The 16,581-nt window shown below is 38.7% G+C and overlaps 1 protein-coding gene across 1 annotated transcript in view; it reads left to right on the forward strand.

Moving 5' to 3' along the window:
- The window catches only part of Tnip3 (TNFAIP3 interacting protein 3), a 99,685-nt gene that overhangs the window by 56,947 nt on the left and 26,157 nt on the right, over window positions 1–16,581 (forward strand). The window contains exons 4-8 of the mRNA XM_034512317.2: window positions 4,778–4,858; window positions 7,688–7,765; window positions 10,425–10,490; window positions 11,624–11,722; window positions 14,003–14,131. Of these exons, the coding sequence (XP_034368208.1) occupies window positions 4,778–4,858; window positions 7,688–7,765; window positions 10,425–10,490; window positions 11,624–11,722; window positions 14,003–14,131 (453 nt within the window). The remainder of the gene's footprint in view (window positions 1–4,777; window positions 4,859–7,687; window positions 7,766–10,424; window positions 10,491–11,623; window positions 11,723–14,002; window positions 14,132–16,581) is intronic.

The following is a 16,581-nucleotide window of genomic DNA, read 5'->3' on the forward strand; positions in this document are numbered from 1 at the left end:
TTGAAGGTTCTGAAACAAATGCAAAGTTCTCTTTTTTCTCGGTGTCTATTGCCAAAAATAAATAGAGATTAGCGAAATGCAACAGACTGACTCACTGTGTGGAGGAAATGGGAAGGTAGTGAAAAGCATGCAAGAAAGCCTAGCAGCAAGAAAACAGACTGTGAAATTATAGTAGAGCCTTTGAAGTGCAATGCTGCTGGACGAAGGGCACTTTTAGGGAACAGAAAAAGAATTGCCTAAGTGAGAATCAAGTGTCACGTCTATGTGGAAATGATACTCGATCTTAGTCAAAGGCTAAGAAAGATCAGGTTAGAAATGATCAGTTTAAAAGCCATTTAAAGGTAAAAGGCACACAGGACCACGCAAGTTCTTCACGGAATCTACCAAGAAGCACAACTTTCGTATGCTATTGTCCTGCACTAACAAATACCCTAAGTGTTTGGAAATCCTTCTATGAAAAAGGAAACCTGTCTAAATTTGCTTAATGAAGTCATTACCTGTCCTAGAGAAGGCACAAATGTAATGATCACTATAAATATAGGGGGTGATTCTTTCTGCTTTAAGGGATCAATCAGTTGAAATATCAAGTCCCCAAATTCTTTTTATAAAAATTCAGGAATAAAAATTCTTTTATAAAATTTCAGGATCCACTGTGCCTTATACCTTTAAATAGGTTTTTATAACTGATAATTTCTATATATAATCTTTTCTCGGCCTTCTGACTAAGATCAAATATTGTTTCCACATAGATGTGATGAGGTACATGGACATTAAAGTCGCATAGTAGCTGCTGTGCTGACAAAGAGAGAAGGTGGCAGGAAGCTACTCAGAATAGACTTAGGGTCTTTAAATACAACAGTGGTTTGCTGTCAGTCCAAAGACCAAGCATCTTAAATGAGGCCACTTTACTAACGACTAATGGGACTATAAAATGCTAGAGCCAGGGATGGTCACTGTTACACATAGTTGCAAACATTTTTCTATGGATAAAAGCAGAAAGTAGATTATAAACTCCCATTCTGAGCCAATTATAAAAAATATTTTTATTTCATTGCCACTTATCAGTCACCAATCTGGGAATGCTCTAGATTTTGTAGCAATGGCAAGCTATTGTTTTGAAGTCACACAATCTAGAAAATGTTCATAAAAAATAAATACAAGTGCTAAGATCTAAAGAGGAGTTAAAGATGCCTCTAAGACTATTGGTCTGAAGAATAAGATTTCACTAATTGCAATGAGGAAAATGGGTCTTATGAGGGAGTCTGGAAACAGGTTGTAGATATGTGGAAACAAAGGTGACTCTGAAACATCCCAGTGGAGACGGCAAGATGGCTGTTAACATGGGCTGTTAGAGCTGGTGTGAGTGAGGTCTAGATCAACTGGTGATTACATATTTTGACTGGCACAGGATGTTACATATTTGTAATACTACTTTCACTGGGATCTGTTACCTTGTGCGTAGACGCCCATCTTTCCCATGTAATAAATACACAATACATATTTTTGCAGGCTTGTTTTTACTAGAAATCCACTTTGATAATAAAATTGTTATATTCAAATTTCTCTGAAATTGGAAGTCATACATAGTTTCTGTAGCTAGACTTATACGTGTAAGGTCTTTAGTTAAAATGGGTGTCTTAGACCTCTGTGTTTGGCTTTGGCCATCTCTGTAGTGTTTATTAAGCTGTCCTTTTATTGCACAGCTTCTCAGCTTTCACTGTCTGTATAACCTTGGACACTAAGTCCTTCCCAGACTATTAATGGAGGAGATGGAGCACTCTGCTCTGAGCTGCTACTTGCTTTACTGGCTTTAGCACTTATTTGCTGGCTTCCGTGTATTGTCCAGTTTGCACATAAGCATACATACAGCATCACACATATGTGTACATAAGTACATCTACATATGCTTGTCAACATCCATAGACATGCACACATGGATATCGGATGTGTAAATGTCATTGTAAGCAAGGACTTTTGCTTGTTTTTCTTTGGAGCTCATTTCCAAGTGCATAGCGAATGATACACCAAATATGGCTGGCCCTTTTCATTTGTTATGTAAGTGATTAGCTCGTGTTAAATATCACAGCATGATTATTACCCAGGCTTTTATCTTTACAATCGAAGATTTCCACTCTAGGAAAGATGTTACCATTATCCCACTGCATAATGTTGGAGTTGACCCTTTAATTGCTGAAACATTTTACCCAGTCACAAGCCTTGAGTGGTAGAGCTGAGTATGAAACGAGATGACCTAACCCCACAATTAGAACATGTTCCTTTCAGGTCCTCTGTCTTTTACTGAAATCGTGCATGGCCCTCAATACCCATACATATCAATTCAAAAGCTTGCCAAAGAAAGCCTTCAGGCATCAGCAGACTTGCCATGCTTTCTTCTCAGACTAATTGTGAAAGAAATGTAGTCAATATTGCTAATGGTAGTTGCTGATTAGTGCCTAAAAATTCCTTAGGTTAATTTTCTCCTATGTATATTACTTTGGCAATTTCATCATTGAGAAAGCTTTAAAATTGCTTTGGAGAGGTGGAGGTGAGACTTCAGTTTCTCTGAAAGTCACCTCAACTGGTGAGATCTCTCCTGATAGAAGGAGTGACTGAAGGTTGTCCTTCAGAGGGAATGGAGTCAAGGCACAGAGACCTGTAGAGCCTCTCTTTTCATTCCTGGGTCAGGCCTACTGAGATTCCCATTTTTCTCAGGGAATCTTGTTTAATCATACATCTTAGGATGGAGAACTCATAGAAACTCACTATGCTATCAATCTATACAGCAGAAGAGATGGAGGAGTTGTGATAAGAATTGCAAAGCTGTAATTTTGACATGATAGACGCCATCATGACTCATGTGAGGAGCGTGCATCAGGATTCATGACAGGGAAGACTTCAGAGACAGACATGCCAAAAATAACATTTAAAGAGAATGTTCTTTTAGACCATTTTTGAGGGTTCACATTGCTGCTTCTCCTACTCCAGTGCAACTTAACACAGAAAAGCATAAAGAACTTTTAACTGTATACATGTCACTCTGAGCATGTGTATTTGGGGGTGGGAAGAAGGTTATATAAGTGTGTGTTGGAATAAAGTTGCTTTCCTGCTAAAGATTTTTCTTTATTTTTGATGGGCATGTCTCAGTGTGGATAACATGTCAGTATCTAGGAAACTTCTGTTTCTATCCTCTACACTCAGAGAACATGTGTGTCATCGTAACTTTTTACCTTCAGAACTCTATAGGAACAATTTGAACCCCACACATATTTTTGATTTTGCTCTAAGGCAGCACAACTTTCCTTCACTCATATGTGTCTTCAAAACACATCTTCAAAATAGCAGGATGTAAGCAAATGCACTTAACAAAAGTCCACGCATTTGGAGTATAGTATAATGGATATTCACCAATCTACTCATTTAATGAAATATGTTTAATATTGCTAGAGCAGTGTAGATACAGAGGTGAATATGGCAAAAGGAAACACATGGTCAAAACTGGAGAAGCATTCCCTCTGACTGGGAAGAAAAAAAACAGCATAAAATCAGTGGACGAGCGAGGTTCTGTGCTCACCAGGTCTGTGGGCAGGGGGCAGACAGCAAAGGGGCATGCTCACGGGCACACAGGAGAGGAGAAAAGCCTCATTTGAGGTAATTTAATTTAACATGGAGTAGAATAGGAGAAAGTGAGAGATAGACTGTCTGGGAAGAAATCAAGCCTCCGACATGTACACACTCTCTAATATGTTTTGTGGTTCCAGAGCTTTTGGTTTGTTTTTGTTTTCATTTGTTTTGTTTTTTACTTTAGCCTACTTGTGTGTGAGTATCTGCATGAAAGTATCCAGTCATGTGAATAAACTGAAAGAAGTTTTTTTCCTTCCAGCAACCCCTGCTTTCCTTTATTTTGTTGTTGTTCTAGAATATTCAGTCCAAAGCACAGCTTCAGTGACTCCATGCCCTCCGCCCACTATGTAGCATGTCTCCAGTACACCATTAACTAAAAGGTCTGTAGCAAGACAGGAAGGAGCCCGCCAATTAAGGCAGACCAAAATTCTGGAGGAAAAACTTTTTAATGATTTAAACAAAATTTGAGCTCGGCCTATGAATATTCAATCTGGAAGCCAATTTGTCCTTTACGCCAATACAGAATGCTTGTTGTGCAAGCAACATGATTTTATTTTGTTAAGAATTATTTCTTTTTTTATTTTTTTGCTTCTGTGAGAGTTCGTAGCACTCACAGGCACATGCAACTCACCACGGCCTACACAGCTAAATTCACGCTTAGGAGACATTGCTGGAAAATCATACCCATAGAAAACAAGAAATCCAGTGGTCAAAAAATCAACAGTGACCTAACTACTCAGGTAGATACAGTAAATTTCTGGCAGTTAGGCTAGAAGAAAGGCTAGATTGGCCCCTGGCATTCTGTGGGTAGAAACTTCCTCCTCTAGTGGGCGAAACTGTTCTAAAGGAAGAAGGGCAATTTATATACAAAGTAAGGCCAATGTGCCCCACATCTTAGTCACTGCCTGCCTACGTAAGACATCCTGGGAAATCCCAGTTACATGGAAGCCAATAAAAGTTAAAATCACATTTCTCCCCATGCATCCCTATTCTGTGTGGTTAACATGCAGTCACTTCTGCAGGAGTCTAAAGAGAACTTGTCGCTGTTCTCTACCACGCGTTAACAGAGACATTCGCTTTCCAAAATTGCAGTGTTCTCATTGTAAAAGGCACCACAAGAGATTTTCTTTTTCTCCTTTTCTTTCTGCTTTACAAGACTTTGAGAAAAACAGCTCCCTTGACTTCCCAGGACATGGCTGGACTGAGTGCGGCTGGAGCTTACATGGAGCACACAGAGGTAAGAGCATGTGTCAGGTTAGGGTGCTCATACCCAGAGCTAAGAACACAATGGTAGAGGGTTCGGGAAGTAGAGACCATCAGCAGCCAAGCTGCCTTCTTCAACTAAGACCTGCTCAGAATTTGAACCTGTTTTATCTGACATACAAAAGGTCACTAATGACCCTGTGTTACCCTTGAACACACTGGGCTGGGCTGCTTCTCCTAAACGACAGGACCATATCTGCACAGATTCCTTTCCCTATGCGATTTTGTCCTTCTGTAGAAGAGGTTAGTTCAATGTAAAGTCCAAAAAAAAAAAAAAGTACTATAAAGATGTGATTATAAATGTTATTTAGCAGTAAAAGACTTTTAGTATTAATATAGTCAACTGGTGCTATAATTTCTTCAGTTATTACAGATACATTAGCTATTTCAATGAATCAATTATTATGCTTTCTTAGTTTTATTTGTAGTCATTTATTTTGAATGTGTGCATACACATATGCCAGAGTGACTGCGGAGGCCAGAGGACTGACTATCTGCCAGAGTTAGGGCTCTCCTTCCACAGTGTGGGTCCCAGAGATCAAACTCAGTCATTTGTCTCAGTGGCCTGTGAATTGCCCACTCGGCTAACTTGCTCGATTGTCTCTAATTCGTCTTAAAGGGTTATCCAAGACATAATGAGAAACTAAGTGAAATTCATTTATTCATTTAGATATTTAATTTCCTGTATCGCAACTTGAATGTCTTAGTAGTTGACGTGAATGTTTTAGGAGAAGAAGAAATACCCAGACATTTTCAACAGACTTTATCTCACAGAAAGTGAGAATAAGGAATTGTTTAGAAGTATTGCTTGTTTCATAAGTAGGCCCTTTCTAGATCACACTGACTGGTCCAATACAATGAAATACAATGACAATTTATCTTTGCATCTACTATGATATCAGGGGACTTTGCTAGCTGAAGAAAATCAAACACACACAAATCCTTACTCCAAATATGAACACCTTTGTGATTGTTTGACTCTGCTTGGTTTTAATATGTACCTGAGACATAAAAACCATGATACAATTTGCTGAGTAGTTTATCTAGAAATGACTGGTGATAGATTTCTTTCAAAAGCCCTTTCTGTCCCTGTGTACTATCTTGTCTCCAGTTATAACTATTTCAGAATCTCGTGCATTAGTATGCGATGGGGTGGTTACAAGTAGAGTTTCTTAAAGATTTAGTATAGAAACCTTATAAAAATAAAAGCCAAGATTCAATGTTTTTATTTTGTTTTTTTGTTTGTTTGTTTTGTTTTTTTGCATAGAGAACATTACTGGGTGGTTGGAGGGTGCATGGAACACCAGATCCCAGACCGTGCAAGTGTTTGCTACTCACAATTTTTGTATCACAAATAGGAAGATTTTTGAGGACCTAAAGACCATATTTCTAAACATGATGTTGGATGCTAGGATACTTATCATTAGGGAGGAATTGTGAATCCACAGGACTGGTTTAGTGCTCAGGCTGCTTTACCCTTCACAGGCTCCCCTGTGGCTATTGGGAAGAATCACTAGTTTAGAATCAACCTCAGGGCATCTCTGCCTTGCTCAGCTCAGAGCATGCTGGGTAGGATCAGCTTATAGCATTTTTCAGACTATGGACACTTTGTGCTTACTCAGTTCTAATCCAGTATAGGCCCAATTTCTTAGAATCATCCCCGCAAAGAGAAAGTCCAATAATAATGCCAGGCCTTGCTACCACTTAGGTTCTGATGTCACACTTTTGGTTTACCCAAATGGCCTCTTGAGGTAATCACCCTGTATATTGACCAGCAGAAGACTGTCATTAGAATGTGGTCTGATGAGAACACGACTCTAAATTAGAGAAGTTTAAGAACAAAGGACAGCATCTACTCTCTGTAAATATGTTATCAATCCCTGAAACACTAAGATATGAATAAGTTAGAACAATCATTTTATTAATAGTTTCCAATGAAAGAAGTCTTTGAAATTCCAAGCTGATTGCCAGTCTTTTCTCTAACCACTTTGGTGAAGACGGATATGTCTGAACAATGTTCCTTGGTTGTTCATGAATGGAATTCAGGGTTGTGGTTCATGGTAATGACTGCTCCTGAGCACAGAACTCAGGACTGCCCTGATCGCCCAGTTCACTGAATTACTTAATGACCTGGATAGGATATATAGAGACTATTGAATTACAGCAGGGAAGCATTCTTTTCTGTAATTCTTTTCTTTTCCTGGAGGTGATGCATTTTCCAAAATGCAAGTAGTTTTTATAACTTTAACCCCTTCTTTGATTGATTATCTCAATTCCTGGGTAGAAAGTAACTAAGACAGGGTTTTAGTCCTCATTTATGCCAATAATTTATTTTTAGTCTAAATGTGTGTTCTAATGGCCCACCTAAAAAGGCTGGCTAAATTAGATAGGGTCAAATAATCTCCACCCACTTCTATAACATAATCGTGTAATGGTCATACTGGCAGTTAATTTATAATCAATTTGATGCATTTTAGCTGTATGTGTTTGTCTTGCTTACTTAAAATTTATTAGTGAATTGCTTCAGTGATTAATTAAAATAAATGAACAGTATATTAGGCTTGTCCCTCAGCTTGTCCCTGTGATGACGTTTTTGTGTATTAAGTGCTGGGAATGAAACTCAGGGCCTTGCACATGGTAAGCATCTGCCACAAAAATGCAAATTGACAACACTTATGAAAAATACTTTTACAAAACACAAGATTAGGTGAGATCAATGAGGTTTCTGAAGATCAGAATCTCTACTCTTTATTCTTTATTGACTGCTTAATCTCAACCTTTTTTTTTTTTATTAATATTAAAGTGTGCTCCACCAAGAAGAAAGGACTTGACAAATTCTCTTGAACAAAAGATAAAGCACTTGGAAAAACAGAGACAAGAGGTAATGTAGAAATATTAGATAAAGTCACATAGCCATGTATTAAGACTGAGAATAAAATAAGATATTCTTACTGTCTTATTTCTGTCATTAAATCACAGTATTTATCTCTAGACTACTGAACTACACTATTTTAAAATAAAAAGGTTTTAGAAATCATGTTTGTGCTATGACAACTGAAAAAGTGTTGATGTTGTGAATGTGGTAGTTATAACCCAGCTTTTGCAACTGTTGATATTTTCACCATATGCATCATGGGAGTTTATTGCCAATGACTTTGTAAACTGGCACATGAAGAAATTCGATTTGTTAAAAACTTATGCACAGTGGATTTAAGTTCAGTGACTTCCCGAGTTAATTACCTTAATGAATGTGAGTTATAAATACCTGTCAAGAGCTGGAGAGAGGGCTCAGTAGTTAACATACTTGTTGCTGCTGTAGAGGACTCAGATTCAGTTCTCACCACCCATATGATGGTTCTTAACTCTCTGTAACTCCAATCCCAAGGAATCTTATGACTTCTTTTGACATCTGGAGGTACCAGCCATGTATGTGGTCCATGTACATATATGAATGCTAAATACCCAAACAGATAAAATAAAAATTAAATGTTAATCTTAAAAAGAAAAAAAAGTACATAGAATACAATGCATTAGAAGAAATGTGATTTCTAAAACACGGCTGGGAATTAACGAATGTTGTTAGTTGTATTGTTGGCATGTTCCTGATTTAATGGGTCTTAGAACTCTTCTTGACAGAGGAGGTGGAAAGCAAAGCAGATGCATCACACATGAGTTCTGTGGTTTGTTTGCTGACTCATTCTGTGCATTTCAGCTTCCTTGTTTTCTTCTTCAGAACCTTCTCCTCCCCTTTGATGCTGGGAAGTGTTGTGTCCTTCTGGAAAATCACTAACCTATTGCAGAATGTCACCATGCCATAGACCTGCATGGCAATGAGCCAAGCATCTTCATAGTCCATTCTACAGCTGCATACTAAGTAACTGAAGAGTTTTCAGGGCAAGAGTTTTCTAATAACTGCCACTGTGGATTAGGTTTTTTGATTTTGTTTATATTTAGGTGGAAGTTTGGGGTTTTATTTATTTAATTAACTTATTTATTTATGGACATTGTATCTTTTTGATATCTGTGTCATGCTGCTAACTGCAGAGATTTTTTTTCAACATAGAACTATGAACTTTTCTTACCAGAAAAATGAAACACAGACCAAGATGGTTTTTTTCTTCTAGTTAGCAAAGAGTTTTAAATGTATTTCTAAATATTGTCTTATAACAAAAACAATTACTCCCAGAAATCTAAACTTTCTGAATGATTTTATTTTACCTTCATCCAAAAGGAATCAAAAATGTTTTCATTCTAAAGGAATCAAAAATATATTTGCATTCTAAAGTATGTCACTGCACAACAATTAGCAGGGTTTGCACTTTAAGATAAATTATTTGAAAAGCTGTAGCAAGAATTCATTCTGGTAGATATAGTAAACAAACAAGAAAAATATGTAAAGAGAGCCTTCGGCTAATAATAATTTTTACAGAATATAAATACTTGCAAAGTTTCACTAGATTCTGGCTGAATTAAACAAAAATGAAAACAAAAATAAGTAGGAAAAGTAATAAACACCTCAGCTGACTTGTTAAGACATGGCTTCTTCAGACCTAGGGTTGTTTGTTGTTGTTGTTGTTGTTGTTGTTGTTGTTGTTGTTGTTGTTTTATTCATGAGCTAGTTATTGTGATAGGAGAATGTGTCCATCCAAATTCCCAGTAGCAGTACTAAGGGGGACACAGCCCAGCACTGCTACCCACAGTTTAAGGTGTTCCCTTGGCTTATGGGGACCACCACTCAGAGGAAGCCAGATACTTGACTTCACCACAGAAAAGAATTTCAGGATTAGCCAGGATGAAGTTGAGTTGGAATTTATGACCAAAGAGGTTGAACATAGACTTAAACAATGAGAAGTTTTCAGGGAAAGAATAAGGTGTACTCCAGAGTGTGGAGGTAGGCTCCTCGTAAGAGAGCTGTGCTCACTCTCCTCATTGTAGCTATGGAAACTATTTTGGTGACTTAAATTGCAACTCACAGAGCTGCATAGGAACATTTTTTCCTTTACTTGATTTGAGAAGCCAGGTTATAGGATGGCACTTGAGGTGCCTAGGGTAGGACTGTACACTGATAAAATAAACAGTGGTTCATAAAGTTTGCAAGAAAGGCGTTAAGACACACCTTGTTTTCCACTGTAAATGGGGTTTCTAATGAGATTCCTAGATAACTATAGGCTTGCAGCTAGGAAAGAGAGAAGCCATTCACACTCAGGCCTTGAGCATGGCCGTTTTAACAATCTTACTTGAAACCTCTCTAAAAGGAAAGTGTTCTTTTTACAGTCTTATAGTAGATGTTGGAGTTCTTAGCTTAGCTCTTGAGAGGCTTCCACCAGACTCTGGTGTGAGTCTGCTCTTCTATCCATGGCCTCATAATCCTCTTTTAGCCTGACATCGAAACCATCCCAGTCTAACCAGAGCTTCCTAGGAGAACTGCCTTTTTCTATGGCTTTGAAAATCTGAATAAGTTCAAATAGTGATCTCATATTTTCAAAACTTCCAAATAGATTGAAATCTTTTGTTGAATCACCAATTTTTAATAATCTCAGCTCCTGGATGTCAATCAACAATGGGACCAACAATTCCGAAATATGAAAGAGTTATATGAAAGAAAGGTAAGAAACTCTTTCCTTGGGAATTTCTTTAATCTTGGTAGAGCCAGAAGAGAATGTTGTGAATCTCTAACTACTGACAAATGAGGGACAGAATTCTCCCATCATGATTGGTCTCTTTGTCCTGAGGATGCAGTGTGAGTCAGTGCTGGAAGGGTAGCATAGGTTCTGTCCCAAGAGTTCTCCTGAGTGTTCCCAGCTCTAAGTTGTTACTGCTAAGTTAAGGTTGAGGTCTGGTCAGTGAGGAATCCATAAAAAAAAATCAGCTACCTTTTATACATAGAGAAACAGAGAAAAGCCGTGAGAGCCAGAGTGGAAGGGAAATACCCCTTCTGCTTTCTCTAAAGCATATACAGTGGAAAAGCTTTTTAGCCAGAAAGGAACTTTTGGGGGGGATTTTGTTTTTGATAAGTTAAAGTCGTTATTATTTGAAAGCACTTCATTTTCAAAAAGACAGAAGAAAGTAAATTCCCCTAAATAATTCAGAACGAAGAAAACTGACCACAGTAATACAACAGCCCTTGCTTTTTCTTCCCCATTTGATACTCAGAGAGTTAAGTCTAGAAAACAGGAAGACAGTATGCCACTACAGTTGTCTGGTCGCCTAGTTTTCCATCCTGGAGCAGGCTGTGGCTCCAAATCTAACAGCAGTGTTCCCAGAAAGAACTTCCCAGAGTGGCCGGTGAACCCAGAGGTCAGAACAAGTACAATTCTCAAACTGGAGGAAGAACCATGTCTAAGGTTCTCTCTCAAAGATTTAATTTGGCAGATCCCAGGCCTGGATGATTCCACCTGCTTTCTGGCCACATGTGGCTTTTTCTTGCCTCTTACCTCCTAGAGTCCAGGCACATCTGGAGAGCTTGGAGCCCAGCTTTCTAGACTCTAGCTCCTCCCAGTAGGAAGTAGAAGTGGTTTGGAGAAAGGAGAGATGAGCAGGACACCATTTGGGAATAAACCGTGTGTTTTCTCTGTAAAGCAAACCCCCTTTAAAACGCAAACGTGCTGATGTACTGTAGGGAAGAGCTCTTTCTTGGGGGGTCCTCTGAATAGTGTGGGGTGAGGCGCTTTTGATCCCAAGTGCCCTGGGCTGGACACCTGGTGTGATTGTCTGCAACTGTCTCTGATGATCCCCTAAGGTCCTGGAACTGAAAACTAAACTGGCGGCCACAGAAAATACTCACACCCTAGAGAAGGAACAGAAGCAAAGTGTGACAGAGGGCGACAGGCAGCTCGAGGTGGGTGGCCTCTGGTTGAGCAAAGTCTAGTTAAGAAAACCGGCTCCTTTAGGAGCCACAGGCAGGCACAAAGCCCCAGAGTGGAGATGGGAGGAGTTGGGAGGGAGGGAGTCGTGCCTCCAATGACCAGGAAATGACGAAGTGTCTGACTGGATGGGAACCTTGCTGGGTTTTGCAGCCTTTTCTGTGACTCCTTTTTATTGTTAATAACAAAGTCTCACTGAATCTGGCAGTCTTAACTCTCCTGATCAGAATTGTTTACTGACCCTGGTCTGGCCTTGAAACTGCTATCTACCCTCCTGGCTAAGGGTCCCAAGTGCTGGGGGTATGGAAGTACTGACCACACCTGGGTAAGCAGACTACTTTAAGAACCACTTATTCATCCTCTCATTTCACAATCCTGAGTCCAGCCTTGAGCAGGTCAGTCTTAAGAACATGAAGACCTGAACCCAGGCTTCTGGCTGCAGTGAGAGGGGTTTCTCCCTATGCAAGCTTTGTCTTCGTTCGTTGTACTTCATAATAAAGTATATGAAAAGAGAATGTTAAATTCCAATGATCTTTCTCTGAAGCTATAGTAAGAATAAAAACGATTATATGTATTCGCAAGGAAAGCTTTTCACTACCACACACTTGAGTGCAGAAGTCCAACAATATTGTTAGCAGAACTTCTAGAGTGAAACCTATGTCCTGACACACAGGACTCAGACACTATTCTCAACAGGCAAATTAAAGTGACAAATCATTGTGAAAACCTGAGAAAGGAAATTTAGTCAGTGTGTGTACCCACATTGGGAAGAACAAGGAGAAAGAGGTTTTGTGACTTTCAAGTTCACATTCTGGGTTCTGACATAACTATCAGTTTTAAACAGATGTCGAGAGGTGTTCACCACTAACCAGTCCTGGTTAAGTTGTGGTTCTTGCTGGATACTCACTGAATAATCATTGCCCTTCTTCAGTCTGCCCTGTGAATGGATCTGACAAATCCCCCCAACCCTCCCCCCCCTCTCTCTCTCTCACACACACACACACACACACACACACACACACACACACACACACCAGCACCAGGGTTCATTCCCAGCATGAGTTTCCTGGGGGGAAATCCCAAATTCTTGGGAACCTTAGCTCAGTAGTCTGACTCTAACAGAGAGCATGTATGTCTCTCTGAGTTTCTTCACTACTACCAAGAGCAATACTCACCATACCGTAAGCCCAGGTTTGCCCACCTTGCTCAGATTACTGTCAGGGTGAACCAGGAAACAAGGTTGTGGCAAGTTCTTTTCTGTCATGCAGCACAACGCTCACTTCCTTCTCCAGCTACACCCTAGCCAGGAATTTCAGTATTTTTTTTTCCCTTATGTACTTGGGAACCTTTTCTAGATGTAATACAATACTATTCTCTTAACCTGTGTTAAATAGAAAATGATTAACTCATCTAAGTGCATAGGCCCAGCCCCTTGATGTGCTAATGAGATGTTTTCCCTTTTAAAGGAAATATGTTGCTTGAGATTAATTTCTCAAATATAATAACTAGATTGGAGAGTGACTGAAATGACATTTTAACCACTATGTTAGCTACTTCTCATCTTGAGTTCTCTATATTCTGCAATATGTATTTTTCTAGACTGAATTCTCATTAAGGCTCCAATTTACTCCACAAAACTTTTCTATTGTATAAAATGAAGAACTGAGAGACATGAGTCAGGATCCTCAGTTATGTAAAACAGGGAACTTCTTGGAGATTGTCTGAGGCACTGACAGGCACTCAGAGGCTGGATTTTTGCCGTTTAACTGCAGTTATGACAATGCTATACTCTGAATATTTATCTGTAGTGAAGTTTCTTATTTGTCTACAAGCTATTGTCCTTGTCTCTGGTATAGAATTGGGCTTGAGCTACTTAGTTTATTTCAGTGATTTCCCCCCCCCCCCCACTCCCCATGTTTTAGGCCTTTTAGATGCTTTTAACCAGTTCTCTAGGAATAGGAAGTAGATTGCACACCACACCCACTGATTTGACTACTGCATATGAGGATTAAGGTCTTCAGTTTTTACCCCTAAGATCACCACAATAGCATTACGTTTTGATACATTCAGTAACCCTGTCCCTTATTCAGAGAATATTGCTCAAAATGAATGTTAGAGAAAACCTTGCTGGCCCAGTTTGCTTATGTTTGGGGGATGACTATCTGCCAGAAGCAGCCAGTCTCTGAGAATTTCTGTCCTATTGTTCCCTTTGGTAATTTTTGACTTGGATCTTGTTTTCTTGTCCTTTTCTTCAGAAGGAAAAGGACATCTTAAGGAAAGAATTACAAGCACTGAAGAAGGAGAATAAGCTGTTGAAGGAAAACAACGCTCTGGCCAATAGGAAGAAAGAACATTATGCGTGTGAAATTAAACGCCTCAATAAGGTACCAGAGCCGGTGAAGCAAGGAGGGTCAAAACAAAAGCCTCAGCAAGAGTTCTTCTGAATCACAGCAGAAGCAGGGCCACAGTGCTTCCTCTCCCTCTGTTGATGCTGAGCTCTCCAGTTTACAGAGCACCTAGCCAGACCATGTAGCCATATTTGACTAGGATGCTTTAGGGAATTTTTTGTCCCTGCAAAGGACCATGAAAAAAAAGTATAAAGAGAAATAGTAGTTGCCAGTAAGAACTTTTTAAAAAAGAACCACATAACTGCACGGGGTGTTTGTGAACAATAACGTATATCTCGCTCAACCACAAAAGCTTCCTGAGGAAGCAAGCTGTTCTTTAATGTGATGGCTCTGGAGCTGGCTATGATGCATGCATGCATGATGAATGGAAGCATACTCGGGGCCAAATTCAAAGCTGAGATGTCTGCTGTCTGCAAAGCAAGGTTGAATCTACTGTGAATAGGAACCAGCCACAAAAAGAGGCAGGGCTTTGCGGGTCCACAAGTGACTCAATAGCTAAGCTCCAAGGAGAAGGTGAATTGCTATAAGGGGATGACAATGAGTGTGTGAATGTGGACATATGTTTGTATATGTCTGTGTATGGATATATGTGTACTATGGCTATATGTGGACATGTATGTATGAATATATGTGTATATTATATATATGTAATATATGCATGTATATATATATATATGTGTGTGTGTGTGTGTGTGTGTGTGTGTGTGTGTGTGTGTATGTGTACTGGTATGTATAAATATGTGTGTTCATGTATATATATGTGTGAGGTATACATGTATGTATGTGTATATATGTATGTATGTATATAAGTATGTGCATATATGCATGTATATGTACATGTCTGTATGTATATATGTGTGTATATGTTTGTTTATATAGATGTATGTATTTATATGTGTATGTGTTTTGTTTCATGAACTAATGTGATATTCTGGTGAATGAGAACACTAATTTATCATAAAAACATGAATCCTGTACTGTTGTTTTTCCAAGAGCTAAGCCAAGTATAAACACAGGCATGTTGAAGAATGTGGATGAATTAAGATATGCATCACTCACTTAGTTATTTCATGACCAAAGTAACAGAAATGATCTACAGCTAAAGAAAGTAGCAGGCTTATCTTTAAAATGTGCCTAGTCCTGCATGCCAGCTCATGCTTAGCTATAAATACAGTTTTACTATGAATCTTCATGGAGAAAAGGCTTGATGAGAGCAGGGCAGCATGCAGCTTTACCTTTTTCTGCTTTGGTCACTGTAGTTTCTGGAGTGTCTAGAACAAGGCCTTTGTTACACAAAGTTTTTAAATGTTCACTGAATACTGAAAGGATGAATGAATGATTTAATTAATCAGTTTAATTAGAAAGTCTACAACATATGTAATAACCAATTTTTCATCTGAGCATCATCATTTAAAAGGCATCACATTAACATAACCCATAATTCATTGCTTATGATTCATGATAAGGAATACAAAATTATATAAAACCCCCCCAAATACTTACAACTCCAAAAGATTTCAGCCCACTCTGCTCAACTAAAACTGTCACTTAAAAGCCTAGATATAAAGTGATAATGCAATGCACATAATTAATATTATTATTAGTAAGCTTAAATTTATTTGTTTATGTTTATTTGTATGTATGTGCCTTTTTTGTGTACTATGTGTGTGCACTCCCCTCAGATTCCAGAGGAGGGCACTAGATTTCCTGGAGCTGAAGTTACAGGTGGTTGTGAATAGCCTGATGTGAGTTCTAAGAACTAAACTTCAAAGCTCTTAAGTGTTCAAAGACCTGGATTTTTATGATGAACACTATTCTTTTGTTTTTTCTTTTTCTTTTCTTAACTATTGCAATAAATACGGAGATGCTTTGAGTATACCTCAGAACATGAATTTGGGAGCAACCTTTAGTTGCCTGCTAACCCAGTCACTCAGTAGAGACACAAGGGTTAAAAATAACAACAGGAACAGACAATAACACAAATAATTAATATGAGCTTTGCAAATGTATGCTTGTACTTAGTTCAATTCATTTGCTTTGAAGAAAATAACCAAGAATTTTGCCAATATCAAGTTCTTACAGAAATGATAGATAATTAAAGGGAGTGAGAATTGAGCCTAACAGCCAGAGCCATCCAGAGCAAAATTGACTTGCCTGCCACCTTATCATTTTGGGAATGGATGGATTATTTAGTGTATCAGAACTGATAGTGAAAGGACTAATCTAGGACAGGTTCAAGGAAGTTGGAAAGTACCAAGATGAAACAAATGTTGGTTCAAGTCACATTTCATTCATGACTCATGTTTAAATTTTCAGAATAGCACTGAGTGGTATCCAGGCAATTAAAATAAGATGGTCTCCAGAAGGAGTCTTGTCATGGGTCCTGGACATTTCACTGAAATGTTTGATTGCTATCATTCATTTGT

Source organism: Arvicanthis niloticus, chromosome 9 (assembly GCF_011762505.2).
Source record: "Arvicanthis niloticus isolate mArvNil1 chromosome 9, mArvNil1.pat.X, whole genome shotgun sequence".
In the NCBI taxonomy this organism is placed as follows: domain Eukaryota; kingdom Metazoa; phylum Chordata; class Mammalia; order Rodentia; family Muridae; genus Arvicanthis; species Arvicanthis niloticus.